General features: G+C 42.4%; 1 protein-coding gene across 7 annotated transcripts in view; it reads right to left on the reverse strand.

The window, feature by feature from the left end:
* Positions 1 to 27,412, reverse strand: part of POGLUT2 (protein O-glucosyltransferase 2) — a 139,679-nt gene continuing 112,267 nt past the window's right edge. For all 7 annotated transcript variants that reach the window (XM_077297051.1, XM_077297048.1, XM_077297046.1 and 4 more), the window contains 2 exons: positions 7,689 to 7,793; positions 1 to 418 (listed from right to left, as the gene is read on the reverse strand). In XM_077297051.1, the coding sequence (XP_077153166.1) occupies positions 401 to 418; positions 7,689 to 7,793 (123 nt within the window). In that variant the 3' untranslated portion in view covers positions 1 to 400. The remainder of the gene's footprint in view (positions 419 to 7,688; positions 7,794 to 27,412) is intronic.

The raw sequence follows: 27,412 nt of genomic DNA on the forward strand, positions 1-27,412 counted from the left end.
GCATTTGGCAATGTTTATTGTGGCAGAAATTAGTCATACAACCAAACTGTCATATATCAGGCAAATGAATTTCATCTAAATTCTGTGAAAAGCAGCCGAGTATTTGTGTAGCTCAGTCTCGCAAGGCAATAAGTAACATATGATATAATATGGCACACATTTCTGTGGAAGAAGTTCAGACATTCAATTTAAAAAGTAAAAACAGGAAGACTTACTTAAAATAAATCTTTCTTTAAGAAATACTGTAGGACATAATATTATTGTGCAATGTGTGGCAGCACTGTGCTGATTGTAACAAATGCAGTAAAAGAATACAAAATAGTCATTGCCATATTAATCCTCCAAACTCCATATAGTGTTCTGCGGAGAAAAGAAGGCCCATGTGAAGCATCTGTTCAAGTCAAAGCTCATCCTTGACCTGCAAGATGAAAAAAAGGTTTTTATCTAAAAAGTACACAATTAGTTTGATTCTTTCTGCTTACTTTCTTTTATTTAGCAGTAGTATCAACCCCCAAAAGGCAACAAAATGACCCAATTGTGCATTCTCTCTCTTCTCTGTCATTGATCAGACTATGGCTGGGAGGAAAAAATGTCTCATGCAGAGCTTTTCATTCCTGGTAATTTTGCTTAAGTTTCTGCTTTGACAAATTTAAAGCGAACCTGTCATCAGAATTTGATTTTGCTAAGTAATAGGCAGGGCCGGCATTTGAGGCAGGCAGACCTGACATCTGCCTAGGGCCCCCACTACCTAAGGCGCCCCCAGCCAGCAGCATTTTGCAAATAGCGGCACATCGCGCGGCCTCTATGGGACCTGTGAGTCACGGGGGCTTAGATGCCAATACAGTTGAAAGCAATGATGGAGCAGACAGCATAACGTGTTGCTCCCCCTCCCATCATCCCCCTCTGCCTGTGACACAGCGGGCGCAATGATGTCATTGCACACCACGCTGTGCCGGACAGTGGAGCTGCTAAGATAAGGAGATATGCTGATGCGGTGTAGTGTGAATATAAAAATGGATATTTTGAGTCCATATTGAAATATACAGAATGCATTCAGACCATGAGAGAGCAGCCTTGCTGGTCATATATTTACAGCATAGTGACACAATCTTGAGAACTGTTTATTGTCTGAAAGCCTTTACCTCACAATTAGTTCTATGTTTCTATACGTTTGTTGCTTGTTATTGTAAAACAAAGGTTATTTAGCCTCTGTCTGTGGTGGACTTATCTAATCCTTATGGGCTTTTATATTCTATGGGTTTATTGCCCATTGTCTGATGTTTGCCTGGTATCTGTGATTCATCTTATCTTGAAAGCTGGCCACTGGAAGGGGAAGGTGAAACCAGAGTTACTACATAGTGTAAATCACTATATAAGGCCGGAGACACATGACTAGGATAGAAGCAGAAACTTGGGTACCTGTACTTATACGTGTACAGTGTTGTGATACCTGCATAAGTGGGGACACCCATGCAGTGTTGTGAATTTTCCAGGGGTTGCTTCTGTGATATTCCAGACGGATGATGTTTAAAAGCTCCTTGGTGTTGATGTGAGCATATGTAGTTATTCTTTATATGTACTTAATCATTTTATGTATTTAATCTTTATATGTACTTAACCTTTGTATGTTAAAATACACAAAAGTGTACGCAATCATACTATTACTTTAATTTTGTACTTTAAAATAAAATTGCATTAAATCGCAAGTAGTAGGCTTCTTTAAAGCCGTATTGAACCTTAGTGTTAAACATTTGGCAATATATGCATGGAATGAGAAAGAGAAGAGGTGAGCATTGTAGTTATTTTTTTTTTTTTTAAATCAATGAGTACGTGGTGGCCATAATACTGGAAGACTATAATTATACTCATGCGGGGGCTGCATTGCACTACATGGAGGACTATGGTGTGCTTTGTACTGTATGGAGCACTATGGGGTGTGTATTATACTATACTAGCTGAAGAGCCCGGCGTTGCCTGGGCATAGTAAATATCAGTGGTTAGTTATAGCACCTCACTTCTCTTATATTCCCATCAGGCCTCTCATTTAGCACCTCACTTCTCTCATTTTCCCATCACGCCTCTCATTTTCCCCCTCACATCTCTCATTTTTCCCCTCACTCCTCTCATTCCCCCTAACACTTGTCATTTCGACCTCACATCTGTCATTTTCCGATCACTCCACTATTTTCCCTCACTCCTCTCATTTTGCACTCACACCTTTTCATTTTCACCTCACACCTCTCATTTTCTCCTCACATCTCTCATTTTCACCTCACACCTCTCATTTTCCCCTCAGTATATACATGTTTGTCATCTCCCTTATATATAGTATATACCTGTATGTCACCTCCCCTGTATATACTGTAGTATATACCTGTATGTCATCTCCCCTGTAAATAGCATATACCTGCTGTGTCATCTCCTCCTGTATATTGTATATACCTATGTGTCATCTCCTCCTGTATATAGTATATGCCTGTATGTCATCTCTTCTGTATATAGTATATACCTGTATGTCATCTCCTCCTGTATATAGTATATGCCTGTATGTCATCTCCCCTGTATATAGTATATACCTGCTGTATGTCATCTCCCCTGTATATACTGTAGTATATACCTGTATGTCATCTCCCTGTAAATAGCATATACCTGCTGTGTCATCTCCTCCTGTATATAGTATATATCTGTATATCATCTCTTCTGTATATAGTATATACCTGCTGTATGTCATCTCCTCCTGTATATACTTATGTGTCATCTCCTCTTTTATATAGTATATACCTATATGTCATCTCCTCCTGTATATATAGTATATACCTGTGTCATCTCCTCCTGTATGTAGTATATACCTGTAAGTCATCTCCTCCTGTATATAGTATTTACCTGTGTGTTATCTGCTCCTATATATAGTATGTAACTGTGTGTCATCTCCCCTGTATATAGTATGTACCAGTAAGTCATCTCCTCCTGTATTTAGTATATACCTGTGTCATCTCCTCCTGTATATAGTATGTACCTGTGTGTTATCTCCCCTGAATATAGTATATACCTGTATGTTATATCCTCCTGTATATAGTATATACCTGCTGTATGTCATCTCCTCCTGTATATAGTATGTACCTGTGTGTCATCTCCTCCTGTATATAGTATATATCTGTGTGTCATCTCCTCCTGTATTAGACCTCGTTCACACATTATTTGGTCAGTATTTTTACCTCAGTATTTGTAAGCTAAATTGGCAGCCTGATAAATCCCCAGTCAACAGGAAGCCCTCCCCCCTGGCAGTATATAATAGCTCACACATACACATAATAGACAGGTCATGTGACTGACACCTGCTGGATTTCCTATATGGTACATTTGTGGTACGTTTTGAGTATGTGCAAGTTTTGTGTGAGGCAACTTTTGCATGTGTTGCAACTTTTGTGCATGTGGCAATTTTTCCGCGTGTGCAAGTTTTGCGTGAGCCTAGTTTTGCACGTGTGGCGAGTTTTGCGTGTGGCAAGTTTTGAGTGGCGACTTTTGTGTTTTGACTTTTATGTAGCGAGGTTGGTGTATGTGTGGTGAAATGTGTGCTGAGGGTGGTATATGTGTTCAAGCACGTGGTAGTGTGTGGCACATTTTGTGTGTGTGTTCATATCCCCGTGTGGGGTGAGTATCCCATGTCGGGGCCCCACCTTAGCAACTGTACGGTATATACTCTTTGGCTCCATTGCTCTCATTTTTTAAGCCCCCCTTGTTCACATCTGGCAGCTGTCAATTTTCCTCCAACACTTTTCCTTTCACTTTTTCCCCATTATGTAGATAGGGGCAAAATTGTTTGGTGAATTGGAACACGCGGGGTTAAAATTTCACCTCACAACATAGCCTATGACGCTCTCGGGGTCCAGACGTGTGACTGTGCAAAATTTTGTGGCTGTAGCTGCGACGGTGCAAATGCCAATCCCGGACATACACACACACACATACATACACACACACATACATACATACACACACACACACACACACACACACACACATTCAGCTTTATATATTAGATGGAGGACTATAGGGTGCATTATACTATGTGAAGGACTATGGAGTGCATTATACGAAACAAGCAAAATGCTGCCTGTTTATCAAGTGATTGGATTGTTTATGCTGAAACAAAAATTGTTCTCAGCAGCACATCACCCAGTGAAAACTGCAGATGTGCTGCTGATAACATGATACTGTATGGGGACAGATTGATTTACTAGTGATCGTTCTGTGTCTATCATTCTTCCTCAGCCAATGCAAAGAGGCAAGCGATAGATATGCGATAAATACTGCGCAAGTGCAGTATTTAAATTAGGAGGCAGGTCACTGAAGGTTCAGGGACCTGTCATTGAAAATTATGACTATGAGGCCAGAGCATCAATAAAAGATCAGCTCACAAGCCTGCCCCGAAGCACGAGAATCTCATTAACTCAAAACTACAGAGCTTAAACAAGAACCATAATACAAAATGCTTCATCCTAGGTATCATTTTAATCAATGTAACAGAGCCAACCTGACAATGCCTGTAGTTTAGTCTGCAAAAATCCTGATGACAAGTTCGCTGTAAAAAATGTAACTTAAACTTTCTATTTTTTTTTTTTCATATTTCACTGCCCATAAAATTACATGCGGTTTAGTGGGAGTACAGGTTCTGAGACCCCCACCAATCAGACAATCTGTTCCCCCTGGCAGGAAAGCACAACTCCTGGCTGAGAGTGAACACAGGGCAGGGTACAGATTCAATGGAAACACTGATCTGCTTTAGATCCCCAAATCTATTTCTAAAATGTTTAGAAAACAAGAATACAATGATTTGGAAATCTCTTACAACCTTATTTTTTCACAACAGAACATAGAACACAGATCAGAAGGAGTAAGTTAGACATTTTTCCATTCATTTGAAAAAACAACTAATGTATAAATTAATGGCAGCGAGGCATCTCAAAAAAGACGGGACAGGGTTAACAAAAGGCTGAAAAATTAAGTGGTACTAATGAAAAACATCTGGAGGGTCAATTTTCACCTAAGTCACATGGCTGTGTATAAAAAGAGTATGTTAGAGAGGCAGAGTCTCTCAGAAACAAAGCCGATCAACAGTTCACTAATCTATGAACAAATTAAACTAAAAATTGGGGAACAATGTCAGAAAAAATGTTCCTCAACGTAAAAATGCAAAGACTTTGAATATCCCAACATCTACAGTACCTAAAATCATCAAAAGATTCAGAGTTTATGGTGAAATCCATATCCACAGGGGACAAGGTCGACAGACATATTGGATGCTTCAAAATGAAAACTCTGGCAAAGAAGACTCAGGTCTGTTGAGCAACTAGAATTCTACATGAGACAAGAATGAGACAATATTCCTATCCCAAAACTCCAGCAATTGGTCTCAATACTCAGATGTTTACAGACTGTTGTAAAAAGAAGAGATGCTGCACAATGGTGCACATGGCCTTGTCCTGACTTTTTTTTTTAAGATGCATTGTTGCGAAAAATTTCGAAATAAGTTATTTTTTTTTATTAAAATGGAAAAATGTCTAAGTTTCACCTTCTGATGTGTTCTGTGTTCTGTTGTGAATATGTGGCTGTAAGGGTATGTGTCCATGGGCCGGATTACATCCGGATTAGCTGCGGATTGAACGCTGCGTACAACCGCAGCGTCCAGATGTTACAGCATAACGGAAGGGATTTTATGAAATCCTGTCTTCACTATGCGTACAAACACGCATCCGGCAGCCCTGCGTTTGCGGAAATGCGGCGCGTCTTTTTAGAAAGCAGCATGTCTGCTTACCTTGCGGCGACGCTCCGTCGCCGCAAGGTAAATCACAGGGCCTTAAGTATGGGGTGCGACGATTCCGGATGTGTGCAATGAACACATCTGTAATCATTGCGTGTACAGAAGGGGGATACACTTTGGGCAGAGCGAGTTTTCTGCTCCGTCCAAAGCGCCGGCAATCCGGACAGTGGACACGCACCCTAAGATTTCAAAATCATTACATGCTTGTTTCCTTTACATTTTATACAGCAACAGCATCCCAACTTTTTTATTGTAATTGGGGTAGTAATTATAAGATCAATTAAAAATGAAAACACATTATACACAACACTTTGTATTTAGGATTGGTTATACACAAGAGGTATAAAGCACATTGAAGTACATTTACAAATTCACCACTCAGAATTAGGCCATTATGTATTTACAGTGTAAAGCTCCACATACACATTAGACTTTAATTATGGGGACTCAAACAGATGACTATTGGAGAGCTAAGGATCCAGTACGACCAATTTTGGATTGCTGATCCTTTTGATTTCCCTGAGATAAACTGCCGCCAGACAGTCTCCTGAGCATGAGTGGTCCACCACCCTCTTATATGAGCAGTATTTGGAACAGTACACTTGATTCACTATGTACAGACAAAGGCAGCATTTTTTAATTCAACAATCAACCCATCTTATTGCTATAGAAATTTGTGAATGAGGATAAAGTCATATTTCCATGTAGCTAAAAAATGAGGCCCTGGAGTTGTTACTGGTGGGCCCTTGGCACCCCAGTCTGACACTGAGCATTTAAGCAGACCCCAACTGACCCCTATTATGAGCCAGTGGGGGTTTATCAGGTACATCTGGGAGGCCATTTTGACTTTTATTATAAATGAATTACACAAGTAAAAAATAAGCAGAGCCTAAAAGTGCTGTATTACAAGAAAACCTTTCAATATAGAGGAGAAAAAGAGGCACACTTTTGGAATTACCGTAAATCTCCACAAAACGGATGCAAGCAATAAAGTGTCTAGGTCCACACAGTTAAAGAGTAATTTTTCTTTCATGAATCAATAATAAACGTGAAAATAAGAAACTTTGTTATATATCTTATCAGAGAAATGAGCTATTTTTCCCTCTTCCTGGACTGATCTTTCATTCTTGTAAACTCTATGTTCACTTGTAAGGTCTGTACAGTGAAGACAGATTTTGTAAAAGCTTGCTACACTTTTTGTGAACATACATTGTATATAAGAAAATGCTGTACAGCATGAAGTCCATCTTATAGCGCAGAAACCTAAAACTGCATAACAACATTCATAAATATCTCCTATAATGAAATTGTACAGAATGCCATTGCTTTACTGCCACTATGTATGACAGCAATTTAAATCTCTAAAAAGGGTTGCCTGGCCTGAGGTTACAAGTCTGCAGTCACTCCATGTGACTGCAGATTTGTGAATTCTCACAGTGCCCACTGTGCACTGTGGGAACTCTCTAGGCCTAGGGCCTGCGTCTTGAGAGGAGGGCGTAAATGTGTTATTTGCATACATGTGGTCACATGATGAACATTTGGACAGCCTTACTCAATGCAAGTGCATTGAGCTAGTCCAGACACATCTAGTCGGAATATAGCTGGAAGTATGAAATCGCATACTTGGGACCGTTAACATAAAAGCCCGAATCCTTACAGCTCGCAGTGCACGCTATGTTGGGATTTATAAGTCTGCACTCACATGGTGTGACTACAGACATATATCGTAAGGCCGGACAACCCCAGTAATTTCCAGATATGGCACGTGGAAATCAGTTGTCATATTGAGACAGCCCATTTATTTCCTATAGTATTTAAATAACAATGAAAATTTTTTAATTTGTGATGAGATTAAACTTTTTCTTACCTTCGTCCTTTGACATTCGCATGGGAAGAAATTCTCTGTAGTATGTTCCACTTTTTCCATCCCATCTCTTATTTTGGGTTTACTCACTTGTAGTTTTGCATAAGCCTAAATTTAAAAAAAATGACTTTTAATAAAAACAACCTGGAGCAAAAGAGATTACAAATATTAAGCAAGACTAAGTGGCTACGCATTCACATGAGAACTATTCCGACTACATACAGTGCCTTGCAAAAGTATTCGGCTCCCTGGAACTTTTCAACCTATTCCCACACATCATGCTTCAAACATAAAGATACCAAATGTAAATTTTTGGTGAAGAGTCAACAACAAGTGGAACACAATTGTGAAGTTGAACAAAATTTATTGGTTATTTTAAATTTTTGTGGAAATTCAAAAACTGAAAAGTGGGGCGTGCAATATTATTCAGCCCCTTTACTTTCAGTGCAGCAAACTCACTCCAGAAGTTCATTGTGGATCTCTGAATGATCCAATGTTGTCCTAAATGCCTAATGATCATAAATATAATCCACCTGTGTGTAATCAAGTCTCCGTATAAATGCACCTGCTCTGCAATAGTCTCAGGGTTCTGTTTGAAGCACAGAGAGCATCATGAAGACCAAGGAACACAACAGGCAGGTCTGTGATACTGTTGTGGAGAAGCTTAAAGCCGGATTTGCATACAAAATGACTTCCAAAACTTTAAACATCCCAAGAAGCACTGTGCAAGCGATCATATTGAAATGGAAGGAATATCATACCACTGCAAATCTACCAAGACCCGGCCGTCCCTCTAAACTTTCATCTCAAACAAGGAGAAGACTGATCAGAGATGCAGCCAAGAGGCCCATGATCACTCTGGATGAACTGCAGAGATCTACAGCTGAGGTGGGACAGTTTGTACATAGGACAACAATCAGTCGTACACTGCACAACTCTGGCCTTTATGGAAGAGTGTCAAGAAGAAAGCCATTTCTCAAAGATATCCATAAAAAATGTTGCTTAAAGTTTGCAACAAATACAAAAGAAGATATGCGGCAGCACTCACCAGATAACGTGGTTCAGTCCTTTATTGAAGATAAAAGATTCATTACAGCGTGTTCACGGTCAGACCTGTAGAAGCGCTGGAATAGCGCGAAACAGCTGTTGTCGATCCCTGCTCACTTCCTCTATGTCCGCACTCCCCCGTGCCGTGAACACGCTGTAATGAATCTTTTATCTTCAATAAAGGACTGAACCACGTTATCTGGTGAGTGCTGCCGCATATCTTCTTTTGTATTTGTACTGGAATGCATGTTTTTCATGCGAGCACCTCCAGCTACTGAAGTTGCAACCAGAGAAAAAAACACCCACAATTGACTTTGTTTTATACATTGCGCTCAGTTCAGAGGCTGTGCAGCGCCACATTTTTTCTTGACCACTAAAGTTTGCAACAAGCCACCTGGGAGACACACCAAACATGTGGAAGAAGGTGCTCTAGGCAGATGAAACCAAAATCGAACTTTTTGGCAACAATGCCAAACGATATGTTTGGCGTAAAGGCAACACAGCTCATCACCCTGAACACACCATCCCCACTGTCAAACATGGTGGTGGCAGCATCATGGTTTGGGCCTGCTTTTCTTCAGCAGGGACAGGGAAGATGGTTAAAATTGATGGGAAGATGCATGGAGCCAAATACAGGACCATTCTTGAAGAAAACCTGTTGGAGTCTGCAAAAGACCTGAGACTGGGACGGAGATTTGTCCAACAAGACAATGATCCCAAACATAAAGCAAAATCTACAATGGAATGGTTCACAAATAAACGTATCCAGGTGTTAGAATGGCCAAGTCAAAGTCCAGACCTCAATCCAATCGAGTATCTGTAGAAAAAGCTGAAAACTGCTGTTCACAAACGATCTCCATCAAACATCATTATACAATATAGAGTGTCCTTATGGCGGTGCATTATACAATATATACTCGGCCTATGGGGGGTGCATTATACAATACAGAGTCTCCCTATTGGGGTGCATTATAACAATATAGACTCTGCATATGGAGAGTGTATTATACAATATAGAGTCTTCCTATGGGGGTGCATTATACACTATAGAGTTTGCCTATAGGGAAAGCATTATAACATACAGTATAGAGTCTGCCAAAGGGAGTACAATATACAATATAGAGTCTGCCTATGTGGATGAATTATACAATATAGAGTCTCCCTATGGGGGGTGCATTATACAATATAGAGTCTGCCTCTGAGGAATGCATTATATTATGGAGGCCTATGAGGAGTGCATAATACTATATGGAGGACTATCTGGTGCATTATACTGAAGGCTATGTAGGGGGCCATTATACAGGGTTGGAGCCATCAAACAGTTTGGGGGCTACCAAGAGGTCAGTATACTGTGTGGGTGATACTATACAGACTATTCAGTGAGGTGGCATTATGCTGCGTATAAGAGAACATCATACTGTGTATAGGCGAGCTGTACAGGGGGGAGACTCGAGGGATTCTTAAATGTAAAGTGGACATTTATTGTTATAGGGAAACTTGGGTTATTGTGACTGTCAAAGGGGCACAGGGAGGGCATTATTAGTCTCTAGGGGACACTGTTTTCTGGGGCACTTGCACATAGTATTACTATATTTTAGAGGGTTGCTTTAGAATTTAGAGGTTACACAGTACAACACAGCAGGTGCAGTAATAGGGACACATACGGCAGCAGCTCAGCATTGGTGTATTAGCCGGATAAGGAGTTTGTGCAGGTTGGGAATAGACCCATTGGGGACAGTGCTGAAAATATGAGACATGAAATGTGTCTTTGTTGTAATCTCTGTAGCTGAGTCCTGGCTGGAAAAAGTTGTCATGTCGGTCTGAGCCAGATGGAAAAGACGTGAAAAGTGAACGACTCCATCAGAAAAACCGTCAGCGGTAAGTCATCATCTATAACTGTGCTGTGATCTCTTATATGTTCTGTAGGACTGGTATTTAACACTGACCATATGGTGGTAATATCCATGTTGGTCTTTGTATAGAGAATATTTTCAGCAACAATGCGTCACCCAGTTGTAAGCAAGGTTATCTGGTTAGAGGCCCACTCAGAGGTTTCGCGCCCCCCTGAACCAAAACCATAGCTACGTCTTTGTCTCTGACTGAGCACTCCACCCAATAGCCTCTGACGGTTTTAATCATAACAGAATCCTATCTATCCACATAAATGCAGGCTTCAGCCTAGGAGAGGATTCACATTATATAGGTTTCCAGCAACGAGAATCACCTTATCGCAGCTAATGGGTACACATGAATTGTGCAATTTGTGAGCTAAGTATTCTCAATTTTTCCTATTTTCTAGAACAGTAATGCAATTCATATTTAATATATTTCATATTTTCATGCTGTAGGGCTACAGAGTGCAACTTTATTTGTTGTTGATATATGGAGGTGGCTACTCTTAATTCGCACCTGTACAAGGCACGAATACCAGACCTGCGCCGGTCAAAACCCGGAACCCAGATGAACCCGGTCCAGGCCCAAATACCAGATGTGTGTCGGTCAAGACCTAAAGACCAGACGATGCAAGTCAAGATACGGGGCCCAGCTGTCACCTCACTGGGCATGATGGACATCAGCCTTCAGTCAAACACCGAAGAAGTGTGAGGAGACTCCTGCGGTGGTGAACGAGAGGCGCGAGTGAGCAGGGCCATTGCTTCCAGCACTAACGTCCATACATCCCAGAGATTGGTCTGGGATAGGACAACAGACAGGGTGGGGACCGGTTAATACAAAGGAGGCCCAACAACCCTTGTTAGACTTTGTCAGGAGGACTTGCACCCTAGTGGGAAGAATCGGAGACCCTCGCTAATGCCTGTGTTAGAAGAAGAGATACCAGAAGTACAACCTCTATTAGAAAGTTATAAGAATGTCTAACCTGAGACCGCTGTAACAGGTTCACTCTAAGGATTCATTGTATACCCTGTATTGCATATTTCAACTGTGATTACCCTGTTGTATTGTTTTTACCGTTGCTACAGCTACCACAATTCCCCGCAACACTTGGGAAATAAGTAGTTTCATTGGATACTTCTGCCTTGTCCCTGTGTCTGTTTGATGCATCAGGCCAACTGCTTATATCACAGTAGTGAATAACGCCATTAAGTAAATTGAAGTGATATTAAACTACAGCATATGTGATGCAAAAATTTAAACTACAAATGATTATTCTGTTTATTGCTTATTTCTCCGTTTAGTTTTCAAAACCTTAGAGAAAAACACAGGGAAGGGAAGCCATATCAAAGAAGTTGCTTACAACTGGTTTATAAATACCTTGTAAGAGCTTTTTCTAAGGTAACCATTTTACTTTCGTTTAAACTTTTTAGGCAAGTATGCCATCCCTTGTCAAGTGACTGCAATTCTTAGACAAGTTGATTGACAAAAAATATTTTAGAGCTGTGATTTGGAGGTCACATGCTCACATTGTTTCTAAAGATTCAATGAGCAACCATTGCAAAAAATCCGATACTCCTGGACTTCCAGGTCGCAAGTCACAAAGGCTTCAATGAAAATTATTTTCAACCTGCAACAAATTTATTTTTTTATTTTATTTTTTTTCCAATTTCGTTATGGTAGGTCGTGAGTTGAGATCAAGTGTCAGAGTGTAGTTAGAGTGCTGTGAATTATTGATGTTCTCGTAAATAGGTGGAATGCCATAAATCATTGTAAATTTTTGTTGATATAAGAAGAGTCGGTGAGCCACTTAAAATGTATTGTCACACAACAAAGTATGGAGATTCTAAAAAAAAAAAAGTTTACCAAACATACCGCACTCTCGTGCATCAGTATAATTCTGTAATATTTCGAATTATTGTTCTTGATTTCTAGCACAACCGGCATCTGTATTTCATCACTTGATATTGTAAAAGTGAAGGTTAAACCAATAAACCGAGGATGTTAAATATTAAATTGTTTCAAGGTAATGGATTTTACTACATATATCATAAAAGGCTAAAAGAATATTAACACTATACAGTTACGTAGTAGAAGAGAGCATTGTCAGCAGAAATATTCACAAATTCCTTAATCTCTTACCTCAAACCTTAATGGCGAGGCATCTAATTTACCCAACAAATCCCTTATTACAGTATTACATTTTAAAAGAGGAAGGCAAGTCTGGTTTATTAGGGTCTCTGATTTGGGGAGGGACAAGACGCTTGAGAACTTTGCTTTTAACATGAGGTGGGTCTGGAAACATGAGGGACTCTCTAACCAAGTCACCAAAGAATACAGAAGAGGCCAGACTTTAAGCTGGATTTGGTCACATTCTTAAAAGAGGACAGATTCCGCTTGGATTCCTTGTAGAGGTAAAGTAATTTCTTGCATGACAAATAGGAAATTAACATTTACAAGATCATATCTACTGTCCAAAAATAGTAAAACTACACAAAGAAAGGAGTCAGTGACCTACAGGACACCCTGAATACCAGAGAAATAACTACTATAGGAGGGCATAACTTCTCACGCGACAATTAAAAAGAAAAATTACAAGGAATTTAAAATGGAAAAAACTAAACAGAGAGACAAATCATATGACCTTGGTATTCTAGAAGAAAAGGAGAAGAATGCTAAACTATAAAATGTCTTCAGAGCTATTACTTATACAAACTGCAAAAGCCCATGGGCCCATACCAGGATATTACCATGAATGTTAAAAGGACATTTTAAAATACTGTAAATTACACTGTTGGGTTCATATACAATGATTTACTCATTTTATTAATGCAATGCTGTAAGCAATGACGTTAACCTTCCAAGGATTAATGAGATATAACCTAGGAGTAGAAGGTTAATTTACAATAGAATTTACAATGATATGAAAATTCTTGCTCTAAATAATATCTATACCACTACATCCACAGTAGAGCACATTAGGTTGATTAATTGCAGAATTTTTGGTCTCTTCAAGATTATGCCGGAGTGTGGAATATCTGTATCTAGTAGACCTTATTACAGCAGGAGACACAGCATATCGCATACATCTTATCTAGACTACTGTGTACAGATAACCCACAAGGGGTTATGTTAAAATAATCTTAATCTGTGAAATTAATCTAGATTTCCAAGATACCTAATGATCAAGGGTTAAGGTTTCTTGATGGAACATGAGATAAATCTAAATAAAACTACCGTCAAGAATAAATAAAGCTGCTTCATTAAAAAAAACTGAGCTTGATAAGAGAATCAGATAATGTAGCACAACAGGGAGATAGAGATAACAAATACTTCTCAAGAAGTAGCAAGAGTTTTCACATAATGAGATGGAAGACTGTTTGGATTTTTCATGGCTGACTTTAAAGGGGTTTTCCAACTATAGACATATGTGGTATATTTTCCACCAAGACATAAAAGTTTGACTGGGGGCTCTTTGGCCGATAGGACCTCCTCCAATCCAATCCGAAGTGCCCTGTTTGTTTCAGCTCTCTTGTGATAAGGTTGTTTATTTGATAAACGTGTATAATCACTGTAATGAATGTATATCACTGTGTAGTAATTTTTCTAATGAACAGTATCAAAAAGGCTAAAAATGCAAAAATCAATACTTTAAAAGAGTTTTTCTTGTTTTATTTCTGGTTTTACTTAAATGTATTCATTCACATTAACAAGGTTGTCGAATCACACCATATTGATGACATATCCTACAGATATGGATGTCATGACCCTGGCCTGGGTTTTGAGTCCTGTTTTCCATTTTTCCTGGTCTGGTCATGTCAAGAGTTAACCTTTCTCAGCCTCTGTCTGGGTTCAGGTTGGCTATTTATCGCAGCAGCTTCCGGCAGGCGATGTCAGTTATAGTTTTTGCCTAGTGCTGCTGTAGCTGACTCTGATTGCTCTGATTGGTCCTGCTGCAGTTGCTGTCTGAACCCGTGTCTCTGTTTTCCCCTATTCCCATCTTGTCTCAGTGTTTCCCTTTAGAGTGCAGACTCCCTGGTTTTGACTTAGCTTATATCCTGACCTGTTTCTGTTTTTTGTCTTTTGGCTTGTCCGCTCCTGACCGTTACTGACCCCCTGGCTTGTCTCTGACCGCAAGTTTGCTTATTCCTTTGGTACTGCGCTACAGTGTTAGGATTTGACCCGGCTTGTTTGACTATTATGTAGCCTCACTGCAGGTCATCTCTATTTAGGTGCAGACCTGCTTCCTCTCTGCTGCCATCTAGTGAAGCCTGCACCTACCTGCATTGCAGCAGCATGACATTGGACAGGTCATCAATATGAGATCAGAAACCTGGCTGCCCCACTGATCAGCTGTAAACAGCTCAGGAGGCTGGATGTAAACACAGTAAAGGAGATGTCCTACAGTACCTGGCAGCAGGTGGTACACATTGAAAGGAGTTCTGGTCAGCAGCCTTGTTCCATATGATCCCATTCCATTGCCACTGGAGCAAATAGCAGATGACCAGTGGGGGTACCGGGTGATGGACCCAAACAATTTTATATTGACAACTTATTCAATGAATAAATGACTGGACCCCTTTAACTTCTTGCATACTGTACATTTCTCATTTTATCACCATAAGGCTACATTCACACTGTAATGTATGCACTTCTCAGCACCTGAAGTGGGGTGCACCTGTAAGGGTTAATTTATCCCCTCTCACTCAGTCCAACACTCAACCTCTGTTCTAGGCTATTAAGTGAGTATAAATCACACCCTGACACAGTCCGCATACCCCAATTTCTTAGCTCACTGCCATCGCTCATCAAACACACGGGGTAATAAGTCCCTAAATATGTTACTGTCAGACAATCAAAAGGTCATACATAGTGATGAGCAAATATACCGTTACTCGAGATTTCCCGAGCATGCTCAGGTGACCTCTGAGTATTTTTTAGTGCTCGGAGATTTAGTTTTCCTCACCTCAGCTGAATGATTTACATCTCTTAGCCAGCATAAGTACATGTGGGGATTCCCTAGCAACCAGGCAACTCCCACATGTACTTATGCTGGCTAACAGATTTAAATCATTCAGCTGCGGCGATGAAAACTAAATCTCCGAGCACTAAAAAGTACTGAGAGGTCACCAGAGCATGCTCAGGAAATCTCGAGTAACGAGTATATTCGCTCATCACTAGTCACACACTCTCTGAAAGACTATGGATTCTTTAGAGCAGGGGTGGGGAACCTTTTTCCAGCCAGGGGCCATTTGGAAAATTCTACCATCATTCAGGGGCTACACAAAACTGATCACCTTGAAAATTACCCTGGTATATTATTTAGTCAAACGATTAATTACGGTAACTCATCCTTAATGTGACAACTGGAGCTGCTTCTCTTTGGTGCAGCTGTAATGTTAGGTGATACTGATCATGATGCTTCTCACAACTGCTTTTCCAGGTTTGCGTCGGCCAGAAGGGCAGTCAACTTTTTGTCATGAGTTTTGTAAATCATATACATCACCATAGAAGACGCTGGGACTACTGTATATACACATAGGAGACGCTGAGACAGCTGTATATACACCACATAGGAGATGATAGACTGCTGTATAAGCATCACATAGGAGACACTGTGACTGCTGTCTATACATCACATAGGAGATGCTGAGACTGCTGTGTCTATATCACATAGATGACAGGGAGACAGCTGTATATACATCACACAGGAGATGCTGGGACTGTTGAATATACATCACATAGGAGACGCAGGGACTGCTGTATATACAACACATAGGAGACACGGACTGCTGTGTATACATCACACAGGAGATACTGGGACTGCTGAATATACATCACATAGGAGATGCTGGGACTTCTGTACATATATATCATAGGAAACATTGAACATTGACACTGCTGTATATGCATCACAGTAGACTCTGGGATCATATAAATTACAGGAGGAGCTGGGGCATAGACATCACAGGAGATGCTGGGACATATTTATCACCGGCGAGGCTGGGGGGAATAGACATCACTGAGGGGCTATATACATCACTAGGAAGCACAGACAGCAATGGGGGTATATATGTCCCTGGGGGAATATACATCACTGGTGGGGTCACATACATCACTGGGAGCTATATACATCACAGGTGGGGGATATACATCACTGGGGGAGATATACAGTACTCAGTGGGATATACAGCACTTCTGGGGCAAATGCAGCACTGGGGAATATACATATCACATAGGGCAGATACAGCCCTGAGGGGGAAATACAGCACTTTGGGAGGGGGGATATACAGCACTGGGGGGACAGGCATAGCCGGGGAGGCACTTAGATCACCAGGTGGGGCTCATAGATCACCGGGGGCACAGAGATCACAGGGGGAGCACAAAGATCACAGGGGTACATAGCAGGGGGGCACAGGGAGCACAGGGGGCATATAGATCACAGGGGGCAGAAAGCTGGGAGCCACAGAAATCACAAGGGGCATATAGTTGGGGGTCAGAGAGATCAAAGGGGAACAGAAATCACAGGGGTTCACATAGCTGGGGGCACAGAAATCACAGGGGGCACATAGCTTGGGGGGGCACAAGTATCACAGTTGGACATATAGCTATGGGGCACAGAGATGACAGCTGGGCACAAAGCTGGGGCCACAGAGATCACGGGGGCACAGAGATCACATGGGGGCATATAGTTGGGGGCACAGAGATCACATGGGGGCACATAGATTATATTGGGGCACAAAGCTGGGTGGGCACAGATATCACAGGGGGACACATAGCTGAGGGGCACAGATCACCAGAAATCACCATGCACAGAAATCACCAGCAGACAGGCACTGAGCTTCCAGCCCAGAGATCGCTCTGGACTCTCTGGCAGCAGCTCCTCTTCTGGGACAGGAGGATGGGAGAGCAATGGGTGCTAACTCCGCCCACCCTGACGCTAACTCTGCCCACCCTGGCATTAACCCCACCCACCCGATGACGTCATCATTCATGTGCAGGTAGTGTTCTGTAATGAACGCTGCGTGCACTTAGGGGTTAAAGGGTCGGCAGCTGGCAGGATATGGCTACCGCCCGAGCATTGTGGACTGAAGGGACCTGCCCATGGGCCGCATAAAAAGTCATCGTGGGCCACATGTGACTCGCAGGCCGGAGGTTCCAAGCCTCTGCTTTAGAGCATAAAAGGATCAAACTGTCACTATGTTGTTGGGTGTCCCAGTACAAGGGGCTCCTTCCCTGTCCCTAATTCTAGAGGCACCCCAGGTCTCCCTGCTGATTACTTCTGATGGTGAAGACGTCAGGGCCTCTTACCTTGCCTTAGCTCCTGGATCTGCCCTCAGTCTATAGCTTCCCCACCCAAGGAGGAGGGAAGTAGTAGTGTACCATAGTACATCAACCAGATTAACAAGGTAATATGAACAGGGGTAACAAAAAATACTAAACATACAAATATACTCACACATATAACTGAGGAATGCACTGGGGAGTGGAGTATTGGGTTAAACCAAAGAAGGAGAAGAAAGGGAATTATCCCACACTCAAAACCTAGCAACAGTCACAGATAAATCCACCAAACGCCTTCTTCAAGAATAACCAACAACAACCTCCAGACATGCAGAATAAGCTGCTCTGACAATGAGTGCTGGCCAGGACCCAGATTATATAGGAAATGGGAGTGGCTAACAGTCTTAACTCTCCAGTAGCTCTCAACTGCGCAGATTAACCACTGCACTGCAAAAAGAAATGTACACAGTTTAATTTGAAGGTGAAGTGCCTTTAATCAGTGCAGGAGTGGGACAAATCAGATGCTGTGGTCTTCTGGCTCCTCTCTGCAGCGGTAAACCCATGACAGTGCCTTCCTTCTACGATGGACCTCCGGAATCTCAGAACCAGGTTTATCAAGGTGTGCCACGTGAAAAGAACGGATCAACTTGGCCACATGGACATCAGATGCTGGTATTCACATCCTTTCTTCAGGACTGTATCCCTTCCAGGGTAGCAGGTACTAAAGCAACCGACGAACTATGCGAGAATCAACGTTCTTGGCTATTTGAAATTCCAATTTTCATCCACAATGACTGGAGATGGCGGTAGCAGTGATGGTACAGAGGATGCAACGTATTTTTTGAGTAGAGATCAATTAAACACATTATGGATCCTAAAAGTGAGTGCCAAAGCAAGGCTACGGGATTGACGACGGCCACAATCTTATAAGAACCAATGAACCGGGGACCCAGTTTCCAAAGAGGGAAACCTTCAACTTAATGTTCCTTGGGGACAACCACACCAAGTCACCAACACATAGGTCCAGACCCACTAAGCGACTCTGATCAGCCACACTCTTATATTTGGACCCCATCTTCCTCAAATTATCAATAATCCCTTGGCACACAGACATAACTGATGATGAAAATCATTCTTCAGGCATTCCAGAACAATTCCTATTAAATGAGCTGAACTGAGGATGAAACCCGTATGCCCCATAAAACAGAGACTTACCAGTAGACTCATGACAACGATTATTTACTGCAAATTAAGATAGAGGTAACTAGGTAACCCAATCCTCTTGATTCTCAGACACAAAACACCTAAGATAAGTCTCAAGATTCTGGTTAACCCATTAGACTGTGAGTGAAATGCTGAAGAGAATCCCCTAACAAGTGCAAAACTCCCTCCAAAATTTGGAAATAAACTGCACAACCCGGTCAGACACAATATCGGTAGGGATCCCATGTAATTTTACAATCTCGCAGATTACAGTTTGCGCCAAGGTCTTGGTGTTAGGTAAAGCAAGTAGCGCAATGTGACACTTTACTGAAATTGTCCACCACTACCAAAGTGACAGCATTACCTGCCGACACGGGTAGATCAGTGACAAAATCGGCCGATAAAGGGGTCCAAGGTCACTAATGGTTAGGGAGACCCAGACGGACAAGTATGAGAGGTTTTAGAACATGCACAGACACTGCAGGTGGCTACATACTCCCGGACATCCTGATGTACCCCTGTCCACCAAAAACGCTGAGTAAGAAGATCTGTAGTGGCTTTATTACTGGGATGTCTGGCCAAGATCGAATCATGATGTTCACTAAGAACTCTTAGGGTACTGTCACACAGTGCCATTTTGATCGCTACGACGGTACGATTCGTGACGTTCTAGCGATATCGTTACGATATCGCAGTGTCTGACACGCAGCAGCGATCAGGGATCCTGCTGAGAATCGTACGTCGTAGCAGATCGTTTGGAACTTTCTTTCGTCGCTTGATCACCCGCTGACATCGCTGGATCGTTGTGTGTGACAGCGATCCAGCGATGTGTTCGCTTGTAACCAGGGTAAACATCGGGTAACTAAGCGCAGGGCCGCGCTTAGTAACCCGATGTTTACCGTGGTTACCAGCGTAAACGTAAAAAAAACAAACAGTACATACTCACATTCCGGTGTCTGTCCTCCGGCGTCTCAGCTTCTCTGCACTGTGAGCGCCGGCCAGCCAGAAAGCGAGCACAGCGGTGACGTCTGACGTCACCGCTCTGCTTTCCGGCCGCTGTGCTTACACAGTGCAGAGAAGCTGAGACGCCGGGGGACAGACACCGGAATGTAAGTATATACTGTTTGTTTTTTTTACGTTTACGCTGGTAACCAGGGTAAACATCGGGTTACTAAGCGCGGCCCTGCGCTTAGTTACCCGATGTTTACCCTGGTTACCCGGGGACTTCGGCATCGCTCCAGCGCCGTGATTGCAACGTGTGACCGCAGTCTACGACGCTGGAGCGATAATCATACGATCGCTGCGACGTCACGGATCGTGCCGTCGTAGCGATCAAAATGGCACTGTGTGACAGTACCCTTAGATGGAGATTCACAGGCACAAACAGTTTACTTAATGGACAATGGACAGGCAGCAGATGCATCCCACTGAGCATCAACAAACTCTTTTCAAGATCGGAGCATATAGATGCAATAACCACCCCTTTTTTGTAGTATAGAAACCAGTTCACAATTATCTCCACCCCCAGGAAAACAATGAGATAAGGCTCCAAAAAGCAAAAACACACAAGTAGTCAGCTCACCTGGAAATCTGCCACTTCTCATCTGTTCCTGCACGGAGGTAGGAGCACACAGTCCACACGAGAAAATACGATAAATCCAGCAGGAAATTCAAGTAAAAATTCTTATTTATTTCTTCATATTTAAAATATAGATAATGGTAAACCACTCAAAAAGTATTACACAGCATCACGCATAAAAAGTTCATGGAGTGGCAGCGTTATTCCGACGCGTTTCGACTTGATGTCTTAATCATGGGGTAAGACATCAAGACGAAATGCGTCAGAATAACCCTGCCACTGCATGAACTTTTCATGCATGATGCTGTGTAATACTTTTTGAGTGGATTACCATTATCTATATTTTAAATATGAAGAAATAAATAAGAATTTTTACTTGAATTTCCTGCTGGATTTATCGTATTTTCTCCAATGAGATAAGGCATCCGCCTTAATGCTCTTGTTCCCCGGCCTATATGCAACAAAAAAGTTAAACCTGGTGAAGAACAATGCTCATCTTGCCTGTCAAGATGTTAGATGTTTCGCAGACTCAAGATATATGAGATTCTTATGATCCGTGATTACCATAACCGGATGAACTACCCCCTCCAAAAAATGAGGCCACTCTTCAAAGGCCCAATTGATTGCCAAGAGTAACCTGTTACCAATGTCATAATTTCTCTTTTTAGAAAAGTATGCACATGGAAGCCATTTACCAGGACGCACACCCTGCGACAATACAGCCCCCACTCCCCCTTCAGATGCGTCAACTTCTACAATAAAAGGCTGAGTGACATAAGGCTGTATGAGAATCGGAGCAGATATCAAACACTCCTTCAAGGTATCGAATGCCTCCCTGGCCGGACTGGACCACTTGGAAAAGTCTGTCCCTTTCCTGGTCATATCTATCAGAGGTTTGGCCACTACCAAAACTTTTTTGATGAAGCTACAGCAGTAGTTGGTGAAACCCAAAAACCTTTGTAATGCCTTCAAATCCTCAGGATTAGCAAAATCCAGAACCACCCACACTTTTGCCTGATCTATGAGAAAACCGCTGGACGATAACACATATCTTAGAAAAAGGATCTCCTCAATCGAGATCACACATTTCTCTGGTTTGACAAACAATGTATTGTCTCTGAGTATCTGTAAGACTTGTATAAACCAAACATTAAAAAGAATACCCCTAAAATATAACTTCTAATCTTACTGGGTAAATTTACCCTAAATAGGGTCAGGAGACAATAATAACCTTAACACTATAGTCTTAACATTCTTAAAAGGATAGAGACTAATGTGGTGAGAGGGTGATCTCTCCCTGCTAACCCCACCTTACAGCAGAGGTTGGCACCCTAAATTCGACATGGCACCCCCGCTCACCGACGGCTCTCCCTTAAGACCCTAAAAGGGAACTAAACTAAGAAAAACCTCCACCAACACCAATGATTCTCTAAAGTGCAATGTGCAAAAGTGCTGAATCAGAGACTGCTTCAGTCTATTTTGGGTAATTCCCAACTTCTATATGGGTTTTTATGATTTTCAAAAACCCTAATAACTTGTATGTGCTAGGGGGAATTATTGCAAGTGGTGACGGTGAGACGCGGCTCATTGCAGCTGATGAACCCTAGTTTATTTCCCTGGGGGGAAATGCGTTGGGATGGGCGTCATATCTGGATGAGTACAATCTAATTTCTCGGATTATTACTCAATGACTATTTTCCTGCATCGGTCTGACTAGTGAAACTAGGGGGCTATATGTATTGCAAAATCATGATATTCTAAAGATGCACATTTAGGCTATTTTCTTAACCTCGTTCATGTATTATCTGCTGTAAGGCAAACGAAGAGGAGTTATTTATAATAGCTTTGATATGTTTTGAAAATTATCTCTGTCTTTGATATTGTGCACGAATAATCCCCCTAGCACATACAAGTTATTAGGGTTTTTGAAAATCATAAAAACCCATATAAAAGTTGGGAATTACCCAAAATAGACTGATACAGTCTCTGATTCAGCACTTTTGCACATTGCACTTTAGGAAATCATTGGTCTTGGTGGAGGTTTTTCTTTGCTTAGTTCCCTTTTAGGGTCTTAAGGGAGAGCCGTTGGTGAGCGGGGGCGCCATGTCGAATTTAGGGTGCCAACCTCCGCTGTAAGGTAGGGTGAGCAGGGAGAGATCACCCTCCCACCACATTAGTCTCTATCCTTTTTAGAATGTTAAGACTATAGTGTTAAGGTTATTATTGTCTCCTGACCCTATTTAGTGAAATTTTACCCAGTAAGATTAAAAGTTATATTTTAGGGGTATTCTTTTTGATGTTTGGTTTATACCTGATTTACTGTATACTCCAGTCAATTATTTTTGATACTATAATGTATCTGTAAGACCTACCTGACATGTACCTGATGCGACTCAAGGTCAGGTGAATAAATTAACATGTCATTAAGATAGATTATAACAAATCTACCTACTAGGTGACTAAAGATGTAATTTACAAAGTGCTGAAAGATGGCGGGAGCATTCGTCAACCCAAATAGTGTCCCTCAGGCATACTGAATGCTGTTTGCCACTCATCCCCTTGTGACATGGTCACTGGTGCCATACATGAGGGGAGATATGTGTCGCAAAGGTTGCTTTCCTGCGTGATGTGAAAGCCATAAGTATCTTCTCCAGCATGATATGTGCTGAGAGCAATCCAGTCGCTATCCTGGCTTTCATGGTGGGTAGGTCAGAGATGGGCGGGATGTATACCCACAATATCTCCACCTCCAAGGTGTGGCTAGAGGGAGTTAAAGATCCAGCTAGTTTTTTTCTGTGTGTGTGGAGGAAAGGAAGCCTCCTGACTGCTAGCTCCCGTGAGAGCTGCCAAATGTGTTGTCCCAGAGGAACTGGGCAGGACTGTATATGAACTTTTTCTTTTCATTTGAGCCGGGCAGCCTGTTTTTCTGTTACCAGTTTGGGTTTTTTGTTTATGATGAAATAAACCACCCATAAACCTTAACCACATGTGTGCCTGCGTCTACCTCGAGGAGCAGCTAAGTGAGCCAACCTTTCACAAGTGGTGTTTCGGATGCGGGCAACGTTCCAGGAACAAGTGGATAAATCACATGTCCTGGGTAAAGGTGGCTACAGGGATGGAACAGCGGTCGGACAAAATGGAGGAGCTACTCAAGCACTTGATCCTGAGCCAACAGCAGCAGCACCAGGTACAGCAGGAGACTAAAACTCCTAATACAGCAAATTCAACAGCAACAAAGGCACATGGAACCTCTGGTGGGAGATGTCTGCAGCAGAGAAGCCGCTCCTCCCCCACATCAAGGTGATTACTCCTGCATCCGGAAAGTGGTAAGGCAAGCCATGCAAAAGATGACCCCAAGGGATGATGTTGAGGCATTTTTTACTGTGTTCGAAAAGCGTAAAGTTTTATTCTCATGTGGGATTAGCTATCCCTTTCTGTCTTGATCTCTAACGATGTTTTTAAGAGGATTTGAATAAAGAAAAAAATTTTATAATCAAGAAGATGTGCTAGATTATCATGGATTAATTTTGCATGCGGGCTAGAACGCTATTCCATGCACCTTTGTGGATAACTGCACCTGCTGTGGACAATTTAAAGGTGAACTGATGAACTTTTCCTTATATTTTAAGATGCTGCATGTGTTTTTTCTTGCAGAGACTTTTCATCAGGTTAGACATAAATTGGGTCCCCTGATCAGTTAACATCTCCCTGGGGAACTCCACATGAGAAAACACAGTCAATAGTGCATCAGTCACTTTATCAGCTTATATGGAGGAAAGTGCAACAGCTTTTGGATTTCACGTAACATAGTCGACAATTGTGAGAATTAAGCATTTGTCATAGCGGCTAGCCATTGCAAGAGGCCCTATGACAGTGGTGGTGAACCTATGGCATATGTGCCAAAGAGGGTACGCAGAGCCCTCCCTGTTGGCAAGAGTGCCATCGCCTCAGTACTAACGCAGTTCTGCATCAGGAATCGGGACCCGTGAGGGTAAGGAGCTCTGCAAAGGTAGCCTATACTTCAGCTGGATGTGTGTCCTAGGACGCACCTCCGGCTGAAGTGTATTGCAACGCATGAACTTGCCAGGTCCGTGTGCTGCAATAGAGCGTATACAAGGATAAGGGGGCATATACAAAGATGGGGGGCATATACAATGATGAGGGCATGTATACCAGGATGGGATGCATATACCAGGTTAGGGGTCAAGTAGTATACCAGTATTTTGTGCATATACTAGGATGAGGGCATGTATACCAGTATGAAGAGCATATACCAGGATGGGGGGCATATACCAGGATGGGGAACATATACAAGGATGGGGGACATATATCAGGATGTGGGGCATATACAAGAAAGAGGGGCATATAGAAGGATGAATGACATATACAAAGATGAGGGGCATGTACCAGGATTAGGGGCATACACAAGGATGATGAGGGCATATTCCAGGACGAGGGGAGCATATACCAGGATAGGGGGCATATTCCTTTATATCTGAAGTCTGGTATCCCTGCTCGTTTGTGGATTGTCTCTGTTGCTTTTGCCTGCTCTTCTGCCCCTGCCTGCTCTCTGTATGAGTTGTTTTTCCCTAAACTAAAACCTCAGTATTGTGGTTAAATTGCCATGTTAGCACTTTGCGATAAATAAGTGGGTTTTGGATTGCAGTTTGGGCGCTCGGTCTCTAAAAGGTTTGCCATCACCGCCCTATGACATCCTCATCCACTTGTTGGAAAGGCCAATCAATTACTAGTAGTGGTATCAATGGGGCTTTTTGGATGTTCCCAGTTTTTCCAACTTATTAAAAATTGTGCAAGATGGACAGTAATTGGCTACGTCGGTCCCCATATTGGGCCAATAAAAGTTATGTGTCAAACTGGCTTTAGTCTTTTGTACTCCAAGGTGCCTGGCCAAAAGAATTTCATGAGCAATTCTTAGTAAATTGTTCCCTGAATAGATAGAGGACAACCAGATGCTTCTCACATTCCTAATGCTCTGTTATGCCATTTGCGAGGGTCTATTTATACAGCTTTCCCTTGTCCCAGTATATTCTTTCCTTGTCAAACCCAGCAGACGGTTGGTCTGCAAGGTAGCTCAGCTTCTCCAGACTGGCATCTGTCAGCAAAGCTTTATGGATGCTCTGACTATCTGTCTGTAGGTCCCAGCCTAGTGGGGATGCCAGACACTGGTCAGATGCTGGGTCTGCTATTGGGGACTTCAGTAGGTCTGCCATGTGGGAAGGCTCTTGTGCCATAGTAGGGCCCTCCTGTTCTGGCAGTTCTTTGTGAGACTCATTCTATAATTCTTGAGTTGAGTCTTAGTAGCAGCCTGACTGCGGGTCACAGCCAGAAAATAAGTACATTCCTGCACATCTGTGTGTTTTCCTGCATCACACAGGCTCTCAGGTGGGTCACTGGCTTCCTCCTTCTTGACATTCATTTGCAAGGCAGGAACATAGTGGTATACCATCCTGCCCTGCTCCATGCCTAGCAACACAGGGATGGTGTCTGACACACCCATTTCCCTCAGTCCTTTTCCTGCTCCCCAGTCCAGATAGACACATGGCAGGCATGGAATTATGTCCACAGAGGTCACCATTTCTGGACGTACCAGAGCTATTTTTGCTCCAGTGTCTCTGAGGCCAATGCTAACTTTTTGCCCACAGTGACAGATTGACAGTTCTTATTATTCTTCACATCGGTGCCAGCCACAAATAAGACAGGTGAGAGCCCCGGCAGCTTGGTGGTCAAAATTGGGCTTTTCTTCCTATCAGGCCAAACAACACTAACATGCCCCACTTTGTTACACGTAAAGCATCGACATGTATCAACAAAATATTGTCTGGTCCCAGGGGCCTCAGAGAAAGTAGATGTAGACTGCCTTGGGAATCGGTTGGCAGAGGGAGAGGGGTCCCCAACTGGTTTACCTCCCATCCAGCTGAATCTTGATGACTTCCAAGCTTCTGACATCCTGTTACCCACATAAGAGTCATCAATCTTTGAAGCTTGTTCAGCAGTTTTGATCTCTTGATCACGAATTGTTATACAGCCATAGGACAGACGTGGAGGAATTGATCATTGACCATAAAATTCTGCAGTTCCTCACAGCTGGTAACAGAAAGTCTTCGTATCCATTGACGGAACCTGGTCCTCAAAGGTGCTCATGACATCCGCATAGGTGTCAGTAAATTTTGAAACTTTTTCTGACATACCACTGGGATGAGGTTGTATTTCATGACCAAGGCCTCTGTTATAGAGTCACAGTTCCCATCTAGCGCTGGTGAAAGGTCAGCATAAACTTCCAAGGCTTTGCCTTTCAGCCCTTGATTTAAGTACTGTGTCGACTGATCACGGGGCAGATGGTATTGCCTGCAAGTTTTTTCAAACCCCCGAAGAAAAGTATCTAAGTCTCCATCTTTCTCCATCACAGGGCAGTTTACTAAAAGCGGTCTCCTTGGATTTATGTCCTGGGAATGGGGTAGCTCAGAACTGTTACTCCTTGGTATGTGGGCCACCTAAAGCTGGAAATTCCTCTCAGCCTGACGTTCTGCAGCAGCAGCCTCTCTCTCAGCCTGACGTTTTGCAGCAGTGGCCTCTCTCTCAGCATGACATATGCAGCAGCAGCGTCTCTCTCACCCCGGGCTGCAGCAGTCTGCTGGTATTTTAGAATAAACTGCAGGCGCATACTGGCATCACATTCTCCCAGATGTTGTAAGGCCATTTGCAA

This window comes from Ranitomeya variabilis, chromosome 3, assembly GCF_051348905.1.
Source record: "Ranitomeya variabilis isolate aRanVar5 chromosome 3, aRanVar5.hap1, whole genome shotgun sequence".
NCBI lineage: Eukaryota > Metazoa > Chordata > Amphibia > Anura > Dendrobatidae > Ranitomeya > Ranitomeya variabilis.